Here is a 13538-nt window from a genome sequence, read left to right on the forward strand (position 1 = left end):
ACAAATTTTACATTATGAATAATTAATTGCCTGATCATAGCACTGCGAATCCTTTTCTATTTTCGTAATCATCCATAAATCTACGTAACGTAAAATAAAACCAACTTCATCATCTCTATAATGATGAGCTAAAGAAAATTAAAGTATACTCACTCGAAAATCATCATATTTTACCGAAAAATAGTAGTATATATATATGAATAAAAAATAATAAAATTCCTAATTGTACTTGAATCAAAATTCAAATGTCATCCAAAGCAAAATCAGATGGAAGTTGGTACCCAAAAACCATGGAGTAATCATCCATTTCATCGCTTGTAAATTTTGGTATTCTTCTATTCATTCCTCTTCCCCCCTCCGCCGCCGTATCTTCACCGTATGTTACCATCTTTAACACCTAATTAAAATTTAAATAAAAAAAATTAGAAACGAATAATATATTCACATATATTAGGGTAATTACAACTACCCACTCAGCTATGAATTTTCTTACGAAAAAACCCCTCATTTAGTAGATAAATTTGATACAGTAATACTGAATGCGTAAGTAATACTGAACGTGTAAGACAATGCATAATTGAGGAGGTGGTTACATTTATCGAAACAGGAGGGGGTTTTCGTAATTTGATCTTACTGTAGGGGGTTCACCGTAATTTGCATAAAATAATGTTATGTTCTAATTGATTGAGATTATTACCTCAGTCATAGAGGGTCGCCAAATTGAAGACTGCCTCACACAATACGACGCCGTTAGCACCACTCTATACAATTGGTCCACGTCATACCTACCTCCCAATCTTGGATCAACCAATTCACTTAAATTCCCAGATTCCATTAAAGGCCTCGCCTAAATCAATTAATAAAATACGTTACAAATATTTATTTAAAAAAAATAACAATTTAATTACTAGAAAAATATATTTAAAAAAAAATAAAAAATCAAATTGAACAAAATTACGAAATTACCCATAGAAGAAGATTTTGCCTTAAAGGGTCAATAGGCCTTCGTCCAGTTATAATTTCAAGAAGAAGTATTCCAAATGCAAAAACATCTGTTTTCTCATCAACAATTCCATGCATAAAATACTCGGGAGCTAAATACCCGAAAGTACCCTCGATCGAAACCACCGCATGGTGACTCCATTTGCTCGGCAGCCATTTCGCTAGACCGAAATCCGATATCTGTCATAATTTATTTAATTACCACTTACATATAACTATATAGAAACTATTTTTATTTTACCAAAAAAAAAAAAAAAATCACCTGCGGCTCGTAATCCGGACCGAGAAGAACGTTGGACGCTTTAATATCGCGATGAATTATCCGATGTTTGCAGCATTTGTGAAGGTAATGTAGACCCTTAGCAATCCCCAGTATTATTCGGTATCGGATTGGCCAATCTAGTGACTTGTTTGTTTGGCCTTTAATTCACAACACGAATATTCGTGTCATTTTTTATTTTTTTTTATGGCGCGGTAATAGAAATTAAAAAGTTTGGCCAAACAGGACTTTACCATGCAATGCAGAAGAGAGAGTTCCATTAGGGTAGAATTTGAAGATGAGATACAACCCATTCTCGAAGCAACATCCGATCAATTGGGCTGTGTTTGGATGATTCACATGTCCGATTATTCCCAGCTCGATTAGAAACTCTTTTTCCTTGTTTGCGGCACTTTTATTGTCCTTAGCCAAACGCTTCACTGCTACGATTCTTCCGTTACTAAGTTCACCTCTGTAAACCTCTGAATAACCCCCTTTTCCCACCAAATTCTCTGAAAAAATAAACGAAATAAAATCGAGTTTCTTTTTCTTTTTTTCTTTTTTTTTTTTTCGGGATTATTGAAAAAATAGTAATGAAAATCGAAGAATAATGAATAGTTACCGATGTGGAAATTCTTTGTGGCGGTAGCGATTTCTTGGTAGCTAAAGCAACTGAGCAAAGGCTGCTGCTTTTGTTTATTAGCAAACGAGGCATTGTCGTGCTTTCGTGTGCTCCGATTATACGAGAGGCGGAAAATTGACGAAATTGCCCTAAATGAAGACTTTTTTGATTCCCCTGAATTTGAACTTTCTTCGTCAGTATTGCTTTGTGAATCTTTATCTCCCTCGCAAATATCGAGCACAGTTCTTGGTGATGAGAATGCATTTTCGTCGTCGAATTCTAATATTCATCGAAAATCAGCACAAAATTATAAAAGTTACACGCAACGAGTAGCGAAATAATACATTTTAGAATTAAAAAAACAAAAAAAAAAAACCTTAAGGCCTTGATTTCTTCGTCGGACCAGGGCTAACGAGCAACCTTCTGGAGCATTCTGGAAGCAGTAATTCGAGACCGAGGATCGTTTTCTAGTCGATAGAAAAGGGTAAGTTGTGCGATTCTTGAATTTTTCTTCGACAAACTTTTTACGAATGAATTTCTTTCTGACCTGTTTGTTTGGTTCGTTTTGCCACCGATGATAAGATAATCCGCTAACGTGGTTTTCGCTTCCTCAATCAATCCTATACCTGCATTCGAACTTATTCCAACTCTCGCCTCCAAATTCACCTGATAAATTGCAAAAAAATTAAAATTAATTTACTAAAATAATAATATTCCAAAAAAAAATTAACCGCCAAAAATTTCTCGCCTCGTTAGACTGGCAAGTCTTGAAAAGTTCTCCGACGATCGATATAACGAACGATTTCGCATGACGGATTTGCTTTTGATGCTTTGCAGCATCAATTCGTTTCTTTTTCGGCATGGCCCCTGTTACATTAAACAAACATCAAACGAAACACGATTCATTTGTATTTAGTTTCTTATCGAAGAGTAAAAAATGCGATTAAAGAGAATTAAAATTACCAATTACATGCAACGCGACAACCGTGTCGCCCGGACGGCTCAAAACTCCGATCGCCCAAGAAAGAAGCTCGTTACTTTCGTCAGCATCTAAAGGGATTCCTACAAGAATTCTTGCAGGCAATGAAGGAACCATTATATATATATTTATTTATTTATTTTCTAGTAGATATTTTTTTCAATTGGTTTCTAGATATTTGTTTATATTCACAGTGACGAACATGAACCCTACAATATATATACGTATAGGACAACGTTCGAGTAATCGAATTATTCTTATTCGACAAGCAAAACACGAAAAAGCTAATATAAAAGTGCTTTTGGAGTATAATCTAAAAGTGATTTTTGTGTGGGGGGATGATTTGAGAGATAAGCAAAGGTGAGTGACACACATTTGATTTGTCTTGTTACATAAGCTCTTTTGAGTTGAGTTTGGTGGTAAATACGTGAACTTAATATTTGCCTCTCAAAAGGGTCCCCTCATTTTATCATCAAACAAAACTTTGAAAGGACACTATGCCACGTGTCCTTTTTTCCTTTTCTATTTAATTTATTTATTATTAATATCCCTTGGGGACATAATTTTTAGGATAAATTACTGTCACCACATGAGGTAAGGTCACCCTTCAACTATAAATCTTCTTACACGTCCATATTTGCGGTGTCAAATCTAGTGTTATCTTCCAAATTATGTGGAATATTCTCCAGTTCGTACCCGTTTTACCATATTCGAGCTCCGCATTTGGAAACAAGATGATCATAATATGTGTTTCTTGACTTGTAAATATCAGATTGTGCTGCATCATAAACCGCATTTTTCAATCAAAACGAGTACAAACTAGAGAACATTTCACGAAATCTAAAAAATTTAGTTGAATTTGACAATATAAGGGTGGACGTGTAAGAAAATTCATACGTGAGGGGCTGATTGTAATTACTCAAACATGAAGATTTTTTAGTAATTTGGCCTTATCTCAGAAGTGGCCGTGATTTACCCTAATTTTAAAAGGAATCAAAGTGATGATGGGGAGTGATTATGCTTATGAGTCTGAAAAAATCTTTCATAAACCAAACTGCATTCAATCATAATTCAGCCAACATCTAGGGTACAGACCTTATCATCCAATTGTACACCCCTCGAGCTCGAGAAATAATCGGCTACAGTCAAGAACACGTGTTTCCCCGAAACCACATCGACCGAAGGTACACCTTCGATGCAATCGACGTTGATCTCTCATCAATAAATACTTCTCTAATCCACCATTTGCATTGCTGGTCTAGCCAAAGTGATTGTGTAAGATAGATTCCCAATCCCATGCACGAAACTTTCTTGAGCAAGAACCACTGCATGATTCGGAATCAGATCAAACGGAATCAATAAAGATCCTCCGAACGCTTCTCTAATACACACTTCGTTCGATTCCAAAACATCTTGAATCTTGATTTCATCCCCATCCAATAATTTAAAATAAACCCTGCTTTCTTCTGCATTTTCTGAACCCGGTTCACAACCCCACGCGCAATTCCGGCCTCGTACAAAGACTCGTCCGAAGGTAAATCCAACACCACCATCTCCTCTAGCATCCATTTCTTGTGCATTCACGTTGTTACCAATGGGCTTGAATTCTCGAATAATATCGATGTCGCCGATTTTCAAGACATGCATGCATTCCGATTGCGATTTCTCCCACTCTCTCAAAAGTCAAGATTTCTTTCGTCAACACTTTTTTCGCTATATCTCCCATTGACTTTCCGACCCTTTTCCCCAAGACGCTGAAATCGGGCTCCGCAAAGAATATCGTTGCATGTAATCAGAGACTTTACGTTAAGCTCCTCAAGCACATACTCCCTTAGCTTACCAGAAATATCTTCCAAGAAATTCGAATCGGGATGCACAATCACCATCTCTTTGAGAGGCGATTTAAGGGGTTTGTTGTGAATCTCTCGAATTTTGCGTGCAAGGTCAATAACCGTCATCATCCTATCGACACTTTCTTCGATATGAATATTCCCCCCTTCTCCTTCAAGTGTAGGGAAACTGCAGTAATGGATGCTTTCTTCCGATTCATTATTAGTAGCAACTTTCCTCAGATTCTGGTAAAGAACGGTGTGAATTAATGGAGCCATTGATATGCATGCCGTTACAAGCACGCGATAAAGAGTTGAAAAGGCAGTTCTGGCATCCTCTTCACCCTTACGACCCTTCAATCTTTTTCGATTGAACCGAACATATACGTTTGTTAAGTTGTCTAGAAACTTCAATAGACGAGGAACCACCGTATAGAGCCCTATAAGCATCCATTTCTTGCCTGACAAAACGGACTAGACTTCGAGCGGCAGAATTAATTGATTGGTCGAGCACAATTCGAGGACTTTTCAAGAACGGATCGATCGATCGGTGTAAACGGTGAAAGCCCCTCAACTTCGATCCGATTTTCTTAGCGTTTTGCACGAGGGATCGAACCAGCAATCGAACACATCCTCCACCCGTCTAAGAACACCGAATTCGGGACCTCGGCTCGAAGGGATTGTGATGTGATCGATTTTATGACGATGCAAATCAGTCATCTTTTCACATAGTTGTACGCAACAACTCTAAAGGCCACATCGGAAAAGTCTTTAAAGTAGTCAAACAGAGGGACATACTTCTTTCTGAAAAGTGAAGCGCCGCTCCACTTATCCAAAATCTCGTTTTCTTACCCTTTTCGATAGGAAGCTCCGACAGACGTGCTTCGGCAGCCACGTAAACTTTCCCATCGAACTTACTACGGAATTTCACATAAACGACATCAGCATTCACGCAGAGTGCAAGATTACAAGGTAACGTCCAAGGCGTCGCGGTCCACGCAACAAAGCACGCACAATCAGGAAAAGCTACCATGATTTCAGGGTCGGAAACTTCTTTGTAGTTGTCGGTGGCTTCGAAATTCGATAATGGAGTCTTGCACCCTGTGCTATATGGCATAACTTGCAAAAGCAGACATAACAGTGTGATCAGTCTAGTGGCGGAACCAGCATAGGGCCAACGGACGGGGGCCATGGCCCCCTCCCTCATTTCTTAAATCCCTATTAGTTTATATAGAAATACGAAATTTTCGTGTATAACAAATAGCATTAACGGCCCCTCCTCGGAATTTTTTTAATGCATTCGGCCCTCCGGTTATACCTTGAAACTTTTGTAGACAAGGCCCTTTTGACAACGGTCTTCTCCCACTCGCTCACGCGCCTCTGCACGCGTCGTTGTAATTCGGAATCCCCAACTTAAATGGGCCGAGCCCGTTAACCCGATACAGGATACTAATTATTAGGCTTTATTAATATTTAAGTCCCATTCATAACAAAATATTGCAAATCGGGCCTGAATATGCTGTCCCACGTGCATTATTATAATTTGATCCATCATAAGAAAATAAAAAAAATAAAAAGAAAATGGAAGACTTGTTATTTTCAAACATTTTGGAGCAACAATAATGGCAACTTTTCGTATTATCTTTTTTCTAACGATGAATGAATCATTTCATTTCATTTATGACGTCATAAACAATAGTAGGGCTATCGTTAATGCTATTATCTGAGGATCGAATCATCAGTTAATATTTTGCGATGAGCTTTGTAACATATCAAATGAATATATTGAACTTTAATTCAATGATAATTAACATGCATGTATATATACAGACAGATGATATATTTTATGCTACATTGAAAACACTATTAGATGTGTGATAAAATATAATCCGATGAAGTTACCCAAGGCATCATAGAAGAAACCTCATATATAGAGTATAAGATCTCCTTTATTAATTAAAATATGCTCACAAAATTACTAAAAAGAAATGGACAAAATTACGGCTACCCTATGCATTTAAAGTTAATTTACGAAGAAAAAAAAAACACTTATTTTTTAAAATTGCTAAATTTACTTACTGAAAGAGAAAATTTTTTGTAATATAATACACAGTTGATGAGCGGTTACGTTGTAAATTCTAATTACCCAAACAAAATAGATTCCTTCCGTTCGTAATTTAACATTAATTCAGAAGGGTGACTGTAATTTTCCAAAAAAAAATATAACGGAACAATTTCAATATATGTAATCTTCCTCCGACGACGAAAGAGTATTTTCAGTAAGAGCAAAGCTCTTACTACCAAAAGAAGAAGCCCTGCTCGACATCGGAGTTGCCAAGAAAGTTGGCTTTTCTTGACCGGCCATGATCACTAAATACTTCTCTTCAAGTTCCACCGGTGGTGGATTAGCGGCGGCGCCGCCTGCCTCCCCTCCTTCAAGATCCCTTTCGACGGTGGCGTCATCCCTGTTTTCAACTTCTCCGGCGGCGGAGAGCTTCCAGTAGGAGCATGCCAAGACCAGAAGAGCAAAAGCAATGAGACCCAGCATGGCCGACAGTCCTCCGAACAGGTACGGCACCGGCGACTGCCATGGTGACCGCCGCACCAAAGGAGACGGTGGCGCCGCCGCCGCCGCTGATGAGTACTCCCCCGGTGTACCCATTTCTTTATTATCCATTCTAATTCTATATATGAAATATAATTAATAGTCCTTCGATTTTATATATTTATATAGGCGTAACTTTTTTTATTGAGAAATATGAAGTGGAATTGGAGTGGTTGAATAGATGAGCTAAGTGTGGGGCTTTTTATTTTATAGAAGCATAAATAACTTTGTTTTATGTTACACTCGATAAATTAATGGCCGCGGCTATATACAAGACTAAAAACACTAGTGCAAGATCAAATTAAAATTTTCAATGTATAAATACTATAATACCCTTACTTGTTAAAAAAAATAGAAAATTCAAAATGTGCAAGACCAAAAATTCAAAAACACAAAAAACCCTATGACAAGACCACAAAACCACAAGATCAACTCTCATCTTCTCTATCTTCAAAAAACCACAAGACGTTTCTCCTTCCTCCTCCATAAACCCACAAAACCTAAACATTCAAAATCATCAAAACTCAACAAATCTTACAAAAATGGCAAGTATGGTGTCAAAAGACATCAGAATAGAAGATTCTAAGATGGAATAACCCAAGAAGGTAGGCGTAGATGGAGAAGGTGGGCGTAGGTAGGGTTTGAGGAGGGGGGACTGTTTGTTTTTTTAATTCACGCTTCTATTTTTTTTTTTTCTCATTATTTGTATTTGGTCTTGCATGAGAAAAAAAACCAATTTAATTTATGGGTATATTTGTCATTTCATCTTAATAAAATATAATCTTTTGGAATATTTCTTTAACTTGGTCTTGCACAAGTGGAATTAATATTGCATATAGCCGCAACCTAAATTAATTTCACTCGCACGTCAGATTATAATATATATATATATATATATATATATATATATATATATATATATATATATATATATATGATAAATTACAACTAACCCCTGAAGTATGGTAAAATTTCGAAAAAACCCTTCGTATTTGGATAATTATAATCACCTGTCAACTATGAATCTTCTTACACGTTCACTCTAATGGTGTCAAATTCAACATAATCTTCTAGATTTCGTGGAATATTCTTTAGTTTGTACTCGTTTTGTGCAAAAATGTTGTTTCTGATACACCACAATCTGATATATATATACAAGCCAAAAAACACATTTTATGATTATCTTGCTTCGAAATGTAGAGCTCGAATGGGATAAAAGATGTACAAAATTGAGAATATTTCATATGATTTAGAAGATTCCACTAAATTTGACACCGCAATAGTTGACGTGTAAAAAGTTTCATAGCTGATGGGTGATTGTAATTACCCAAACATGAGAATTTTTTTGTAATTTGATCATAAGTAATTGTAATTTACTCTATATATAAATTCCTATATAATACATACACATCTAAATGTCGATTTTTTTAGTATATATTTTATCGGACGAAGCATTTACAAGAGTGAGAAAAAACAAAAATAAAAGTAATAGTGATTAGATATTGTTTTAATTAAAATGTGATGACACCAACCTTTTGATTTAAAATTGTTATATTCAAAAAAGCAAAGTGAAAAAGTATATGCAATTTCGCACATTCACGTAATATGTTTGATAACTTTAGTTGAAAGATAATACGTACGTGTATATAAAATATATAAGCGGTCGAATAATTCACAATAAAAAGCCACAAATAAAAAGGCAAAATTAAAGTTGGATTTTGCATAGCGTAGCACGTAACACTTGGTTGCATAAAAACGACAGCTGCAAATAGCTCGAAAAAGCTTGTATTATTTGATTATATATGCAAAAACTTTTACCAAATTCAATCTCTTCTTTATATTCATATCGTCTCGTCTTTTCATTTCGTTTTCGATTGTCTCTTTCTCTATATCGGTGATACTATTTTGACTGGTCCGGTTATCATCGTTGGGAACTAAGAATTGGGCACGTGGCCCCCCACTGTCACAAATTATAACGCAAACTCGACCACTTTGGCTAACCTTAGGGGCCAAATTATCAAAAAAAAAAAAAAATCCAAATTAGGCCGTTTTATTCGTTGAAACACGAACTCTTGACAATGCAATCTAAGACAAACAAGATAGCTTCCGATTTAAAAAAAAAAAAAAATCGACATAATATACAAGGTTAGTAGACGAAACGAGGAGGATGGATCTGTACAACAATGAGTTGATATCAATCAGCCTTGAGCATCGTTAATTTAGTAAATCAAGAATAAATAATTATCGGAAAGAAGCTCCAGCAAACGGGGTGATCTAGATAAAAATAAAATAAAAAATAAAAAACGGGGTTCGTAGTTATTCGCCCTTGACCATAAGAGAGTGATGTGGCACACGTTTAATTTCGACAAACGTTGAGAACTCTTTGTTCATCGGTTGTTTCCATGGTTCACCGTCGACTTGCATGTATGCCTCTGTCCATTCTCCTCCTCTTAGCTCGAACCGAATCGCTGAAGCCTATATATTATATATACCAAATGAAACAAAGAGAGATAAAATCGTCAGTGATTATTTATTCAGCGGTTTCGTGAAAGCGAAATAGAGCAAATTGGATAAAGTTTTACGGGACCTGAGTTATGTGTTTTGCAGAGATCAATTCGACCATAACCATCGAAGCGTGCCATCCTTGTTTGAATCCAAAAACTTCTAGTAAACCATCGTCTGCATGCGCCTCCACAAATCCTCTCTGTATACACAAATACGTTCAGAGAGAGAGAGAGAGAGAGAGAGAGAGAGAGAGAGAATATTATTACCTTCTCCAAGTAATCGGGCTTCAAATTGCCCCATGGATTTCTACCACTTCCATAGCTAGGAAGATTGAGAGCAACGATAGACCTAACACTGGGAAAATCCATACGTATCAGATCGATACGAATAATCGTATTATAAATTAAGATACTAAAAATATTTATAGCGAATGAATCTATACCTTGAAGGGACGGGTACTTGTTCCCACTCGGAAGAATTGACCTTCTTTGCGTATATCCTCAAAATATTCTTCAAACTCCTGCAATAAAACGAGCGGATATATATTAAGTATGTCTGCCATTGTAAGATTTTCGTTAATGTTAATTACTCCCGAAAAATCCGACCTTAAACCAGGATCACTACTGCATGGTGTAAAGAACCATCCTTGTTTGCAACTGTACCCTGAATAGATTAACTGCACTTGAAAACACGCAATTTAGAGCCCGCACAAATCGAGACAATCATAATAGACGAACACATCAAAATCTATACACACACACACACACACACACTAACGAACTCAATACATAACCCGATCGCAAAATTCCGAAGAAGAAGCTTTTAGAAGGTTCAAGAAAATGAACATTTCTATACATAACTAATGCTAATTAAATCGAGAAAAAGTTTAAGAAGTAATTTTTGATTAGGGGAAGGACGATTCGCACCTTGTTCGAGATAGGACCTTGAGCAAGGTAAGGTTTCTCGTTACGTAAGCTGTGGAAACCGTAAGCAACTTGGGCGTCCATTCCTGCATCCGCGTAGCGTATAAACATTTTTTTTTCAAGGACAATACAACGCACGTAGCCCAAGAGAGAATTAAATATTAAAAATTCGGACCTATGCTGAAATAATTATAGAACACTCCTTGATAGCAGGAAACCTTCTCCGGCAACTCTCCTTCAACTTCCAGTTCCTGCCAGAATGGTGATAAAAATAATTACAAAACCTCGTTGTTAAGAATCGGTCGAACATACTAAATGTCGAACCTCGTCGAGTGGAACTGCTTCTGTTTCCTTGAGGGAATACGGTATCTCCAACTCCTCGCCAGCTGGCGTTGATATCAAAAGATGCCAACTGCGCATTGAAGGTGTTGTTAGGTAAAGCAGACGAGGCATTTCATTGTAAAATAGAAATACGATGACTATCTAGACGAGACGATTTCATGTCAAATAAAATGTTCTCCAGTTACAGTTCTGATCAATGAATATATATATATATACATACACTTATTATATATATATATATAACAAATATCAGTGGAAAAGTTGAAACGAGGTAAAAAAGAGTAGAGAACTAACCTGTCCAGGAGAGTAATAGGGCCACGTGCAACTTTGTCGAGAGTTCTTTTAATGGCTGATTTCCAATTGAAAGGGAACGAACCTCCCTGTAAAAAAAAACACATTTAGGAGATCAAATAAATAAATAAATAAAGGGCTAAAAAGTAAAAACCGAGGGGAGATACAAAGTTGATGCAGATGAAAAAATTACCCAACCAAAACTCCTGGACAAATCGTTTCCTGTACCGAGTGGAATAATTCCAGTCGGTGGAACTGGAAGCCTGTCCTGTCTGTTAAGCTCTCCGAGACAACCTAGGACCCAACCAACTGTACCATCACCTCCTGCCACCTGTCATACACTAGCCTCGTTCAACGTTTCCACGCAAATTATACATACAAGTGGGATTGTGAAGGTTGTAATACATAGGAATTTTACCACGACTCGAAGTTTCTCACGAGTCTCTTTTGCACAGGTGTCTCCAAGACTAGCAAACTTTTCCAGGCAACTCAATCCGTATTGAACAAATTCGTGAGGCTTCACAGCTAAAAGATCGAAAACCTGGCAATTTAAAAGGGATAAGAGGACGACAATTTATAACACCAGTTTTCTTACAACGAACTTCGACTTCGTACACTATGTATTATACACTCAGGGAACTATATGCTAAACAAATAACGCATTTATATTCATTGATCCGAGTACGAAGGCAGACAATCCGACTTCTTACCAATTACTATAATGATTCTTTTAAACCCCGCAAAAGAAAAATCATTAGTCCCTTATGGGGAAATCGAAATTTAGGATCGAAGTTCGAACTTAGTTCTTCGTTAATCGGGAGAAAAAAAAGAGACTGGCATTTGCTTATCCTTTTACAATAGTTCAGAATACAAGTCATTAATGCTGGAGAAAGATTTCATAAATTAAGAGAGGAATTAAACTGAAAGAGTTCATATTTCTGTACCATGTTGTTTTCCCCTGTTCAGACAATAAAAAAACAAAAATTACTACAAACACATACATGTATGTAACCACATTTCCGACACGTGAAAAACACAGTGATGCGCATCAATGGCATAAGGAATATATATATGTTTCTGTAGTTTGAAATACCTGTTCTTCGCCCATGAGGTCCTGGAGGCGGGCCTTGAGTTCTGGGCCGTGGCGGCCACCGCTCTTGGAATTGATGAAAACAATCAACGGAAACTCAGGCGGCTCGGCCGGCTCGGCTCCTTGGGCGTGAGCCGCCTCGTAGAACTGAGCCACGGCGGCGGCGTCGACGTCCTGGGCACGGATCGCCTCCCTCATGGCGAGCCTGATATACTCCGGAAAGGTGATCTTCTTCTTCAGATCCTCCCTCGGGATTCGCACGCCGGAAAGCGTGCACCCGCGTATCGAATCGATCACTGACGATCGCCCCGACGCGGCGGCGGCCCTGGTCGGCGTGCCCGGGGAGTCCATCCGTGAAGAAAATAATTCACGATTGAGCCCTCCTTCGGAGATTGGGGGAAAGTGGATTTCCGGCAGCGGCGGCGGTGGTGGTGGTGGCGGCGACGGAGACCGGAGAACAGTTTCGTGCGGTGAAGAACATACGTTGTTGTGGTTGCGTTTTGGTTGGGGTGGGGTTTGGGTTATAACTTTGGGTTTGGGATTGGGTATAATTACGAAAATGCTTGCGCGTGATCAACTGTTTAACCGGTCGATTCTATTTTCTCTTTATTTTAATTTTCCCCCTTTTCTTTTCCTCTTCATTAATAAATAATAATATTTATTTATTTTTTGCCCTTCTTTTTCTACTTTTTAATACTCTACATTATATTACTAGATTTTTTTTTTTTTTTGCAATGCACGGGACCGTATTTTAAAAGTGAAAGAAAATAATCAATTTAATACAAAATAAAAAAAAATATAATACTTTTAACATAGTAAAATTAAATAAAGTAGTACTATTCATATTTTATATAACATTTGTTTTTTTTACATAGTAAGAATTATAATCCAAACAAATAAGTTAAGATTCTACAAATCGAATTTCTATCTTTATCTCTTAAGATTTGAGCTATTGACGAAAAATAGGAAACTGAAGCCCGGTAGAATTCTTCACGGTTCAGTGTCAATTTTGATAATTGTTGAAAAATATATTTAAAAAATTAGTACATAAAAATTAATAATTACAAAAATACCATTAGGGTTTCTTAGGG

The 13538-nt window shown here is 37.1% G+C and overlaps 3 protein-coding genes and 1 pseudogene across 3 annotated transcripts; all 4 read right to left on the reverse strand.

The window, feature by feature from the left end:
• Nucleotides 1-129: 129 nt before the first annotated feature.
• LOC105961387 (Protein kinase superfamily protein) lies at nucleotides 130-3049 on the reverse strand. The gene is given in 9 exon segments (XM_088825303.1): nucleotides 130-397; nucleotides 698-847; nucleotides 967-1182; nucleotides 1265-1422; nucleotides 1516-1773; nucleotides 1884-2350; nucleotides 2431-2549; nucleotides 2632-2750; nucleotides 2847-3049. Coding segments are annotated over 9 exon segments (1776 nt in total). The 5' UTR covers nucleotides 2980-3049; the 3' UTR covers nucleotides 130-241.
• An 811-nt stretch (nucleotides 3050-3860) lies between these two features.
• On the reverse strand, nucleotides 3861-5898 carry LOC105961357 (isoleucine--tRNA ligase, cytoplasmic pseudogene; annotated as a pseudogene).
• A 701-nt stretch (nucleotides 5899-6599) lies between these two features.
• Nucleotides 6600-7495, reverse strand: LOC105961389 (protein GLUTAMINE DUMPER 5). The gene is made up of 2 exons (XM_088825056.1): nucleotides 6838-7495; nucleotides 6600-6769 (listed from the first exon to the last, which is right to left on the reverse strand). Exon 1 carries the CDS (start codon nucleotides 7366-7368, stop codon nucleotides 6928-6930), a length of 441 nt encoding a protein of 146 aa, XP_088681182.1. The 5' UTR covers nucleotides 7369-7495; the 3' UTR covers nucleotides 6600-6769; nucleotides 6838-6927.
• A 1887-nt stretch (nucleotides 7496-9382) lies between these two features.
• On the reverse strand, nucleotides 9383-13120 carry LOC105961372 (diacylglycerol kinase 4). The gene is made up of 12 exons (XM_088825055.1): nucleotides 12451-13120; nucleotides 11776-11898; nucleotides 11551-11688; nucleotides 11361-11446; nucleotides 11049-11136; nucleotides 10900-10975; nucleotides 10728-10810; nucleotides 10407-10477; nucleotides 10244-10321; nucleotides 10068-10155; nucleotides 9884-10000; nucleotides 9383-9771 (listed from the first exon to the last, which is right to left on the reverse strand). The coding sequence occupies exons 1-12, from the start codon at nucleotides 12796-12798 to the stop codon at nucleotides 9613-9615; spliced, it is 1455 nt and encodes a 484-aa protein (XP_088681181.1). The 5' UTR covers nucleotides 12799-13120; the 3' UTR covers nucleotides 9383-9612.
• Nucleotides 13121-13538: the final 418 nt, after the last annotated feature.

This window comes from Erythranthe guttata, chromosome 11 (assembly GCF_056151865.1).
Source record: "Erythranthe guttata isolate IM_541 chromosome 11, IM_541, whole genome shotgun sequence".
In the NCBI taxonomy this organism is placed as follows: Eukaryota; Viridiplantae; Streptophyta; class Magnoliopsida; order Lamiales; family Phrymaceae; genus Erythranthe; species Erythranthe guttata.

Coding starts and splice junctions, on each gene's coding strand:
- LOC105961372 (XM_088825055.1), bottom strand. CDS start 12,798: ATGGACTCCCCGGGCACGCCGACCAGGGCCGCCGCCGCGTCGGGGCGA. Junction 10,478..10,727: donor AAGGTCCTATCTCGAACAAG/GTGCGAATCGTC, acceptor TTTCAAGTGCAG/TTAATCTATTCAGGGTACAG. Junction 10,156..10,243: donor CAAGTACCCGTCCCTTCAAG/GTATAGATTCAT, acceptor GGATTTTCCCAG/TGTTAGGTCTATCGTTGCTC.
- LOC105961389 (XM_088825056.1), bottom strand. CDS start 7,368: ATGGATAATAAAGAAATGGGTACACCGGGGGAGTACTCATCAGCGGCG.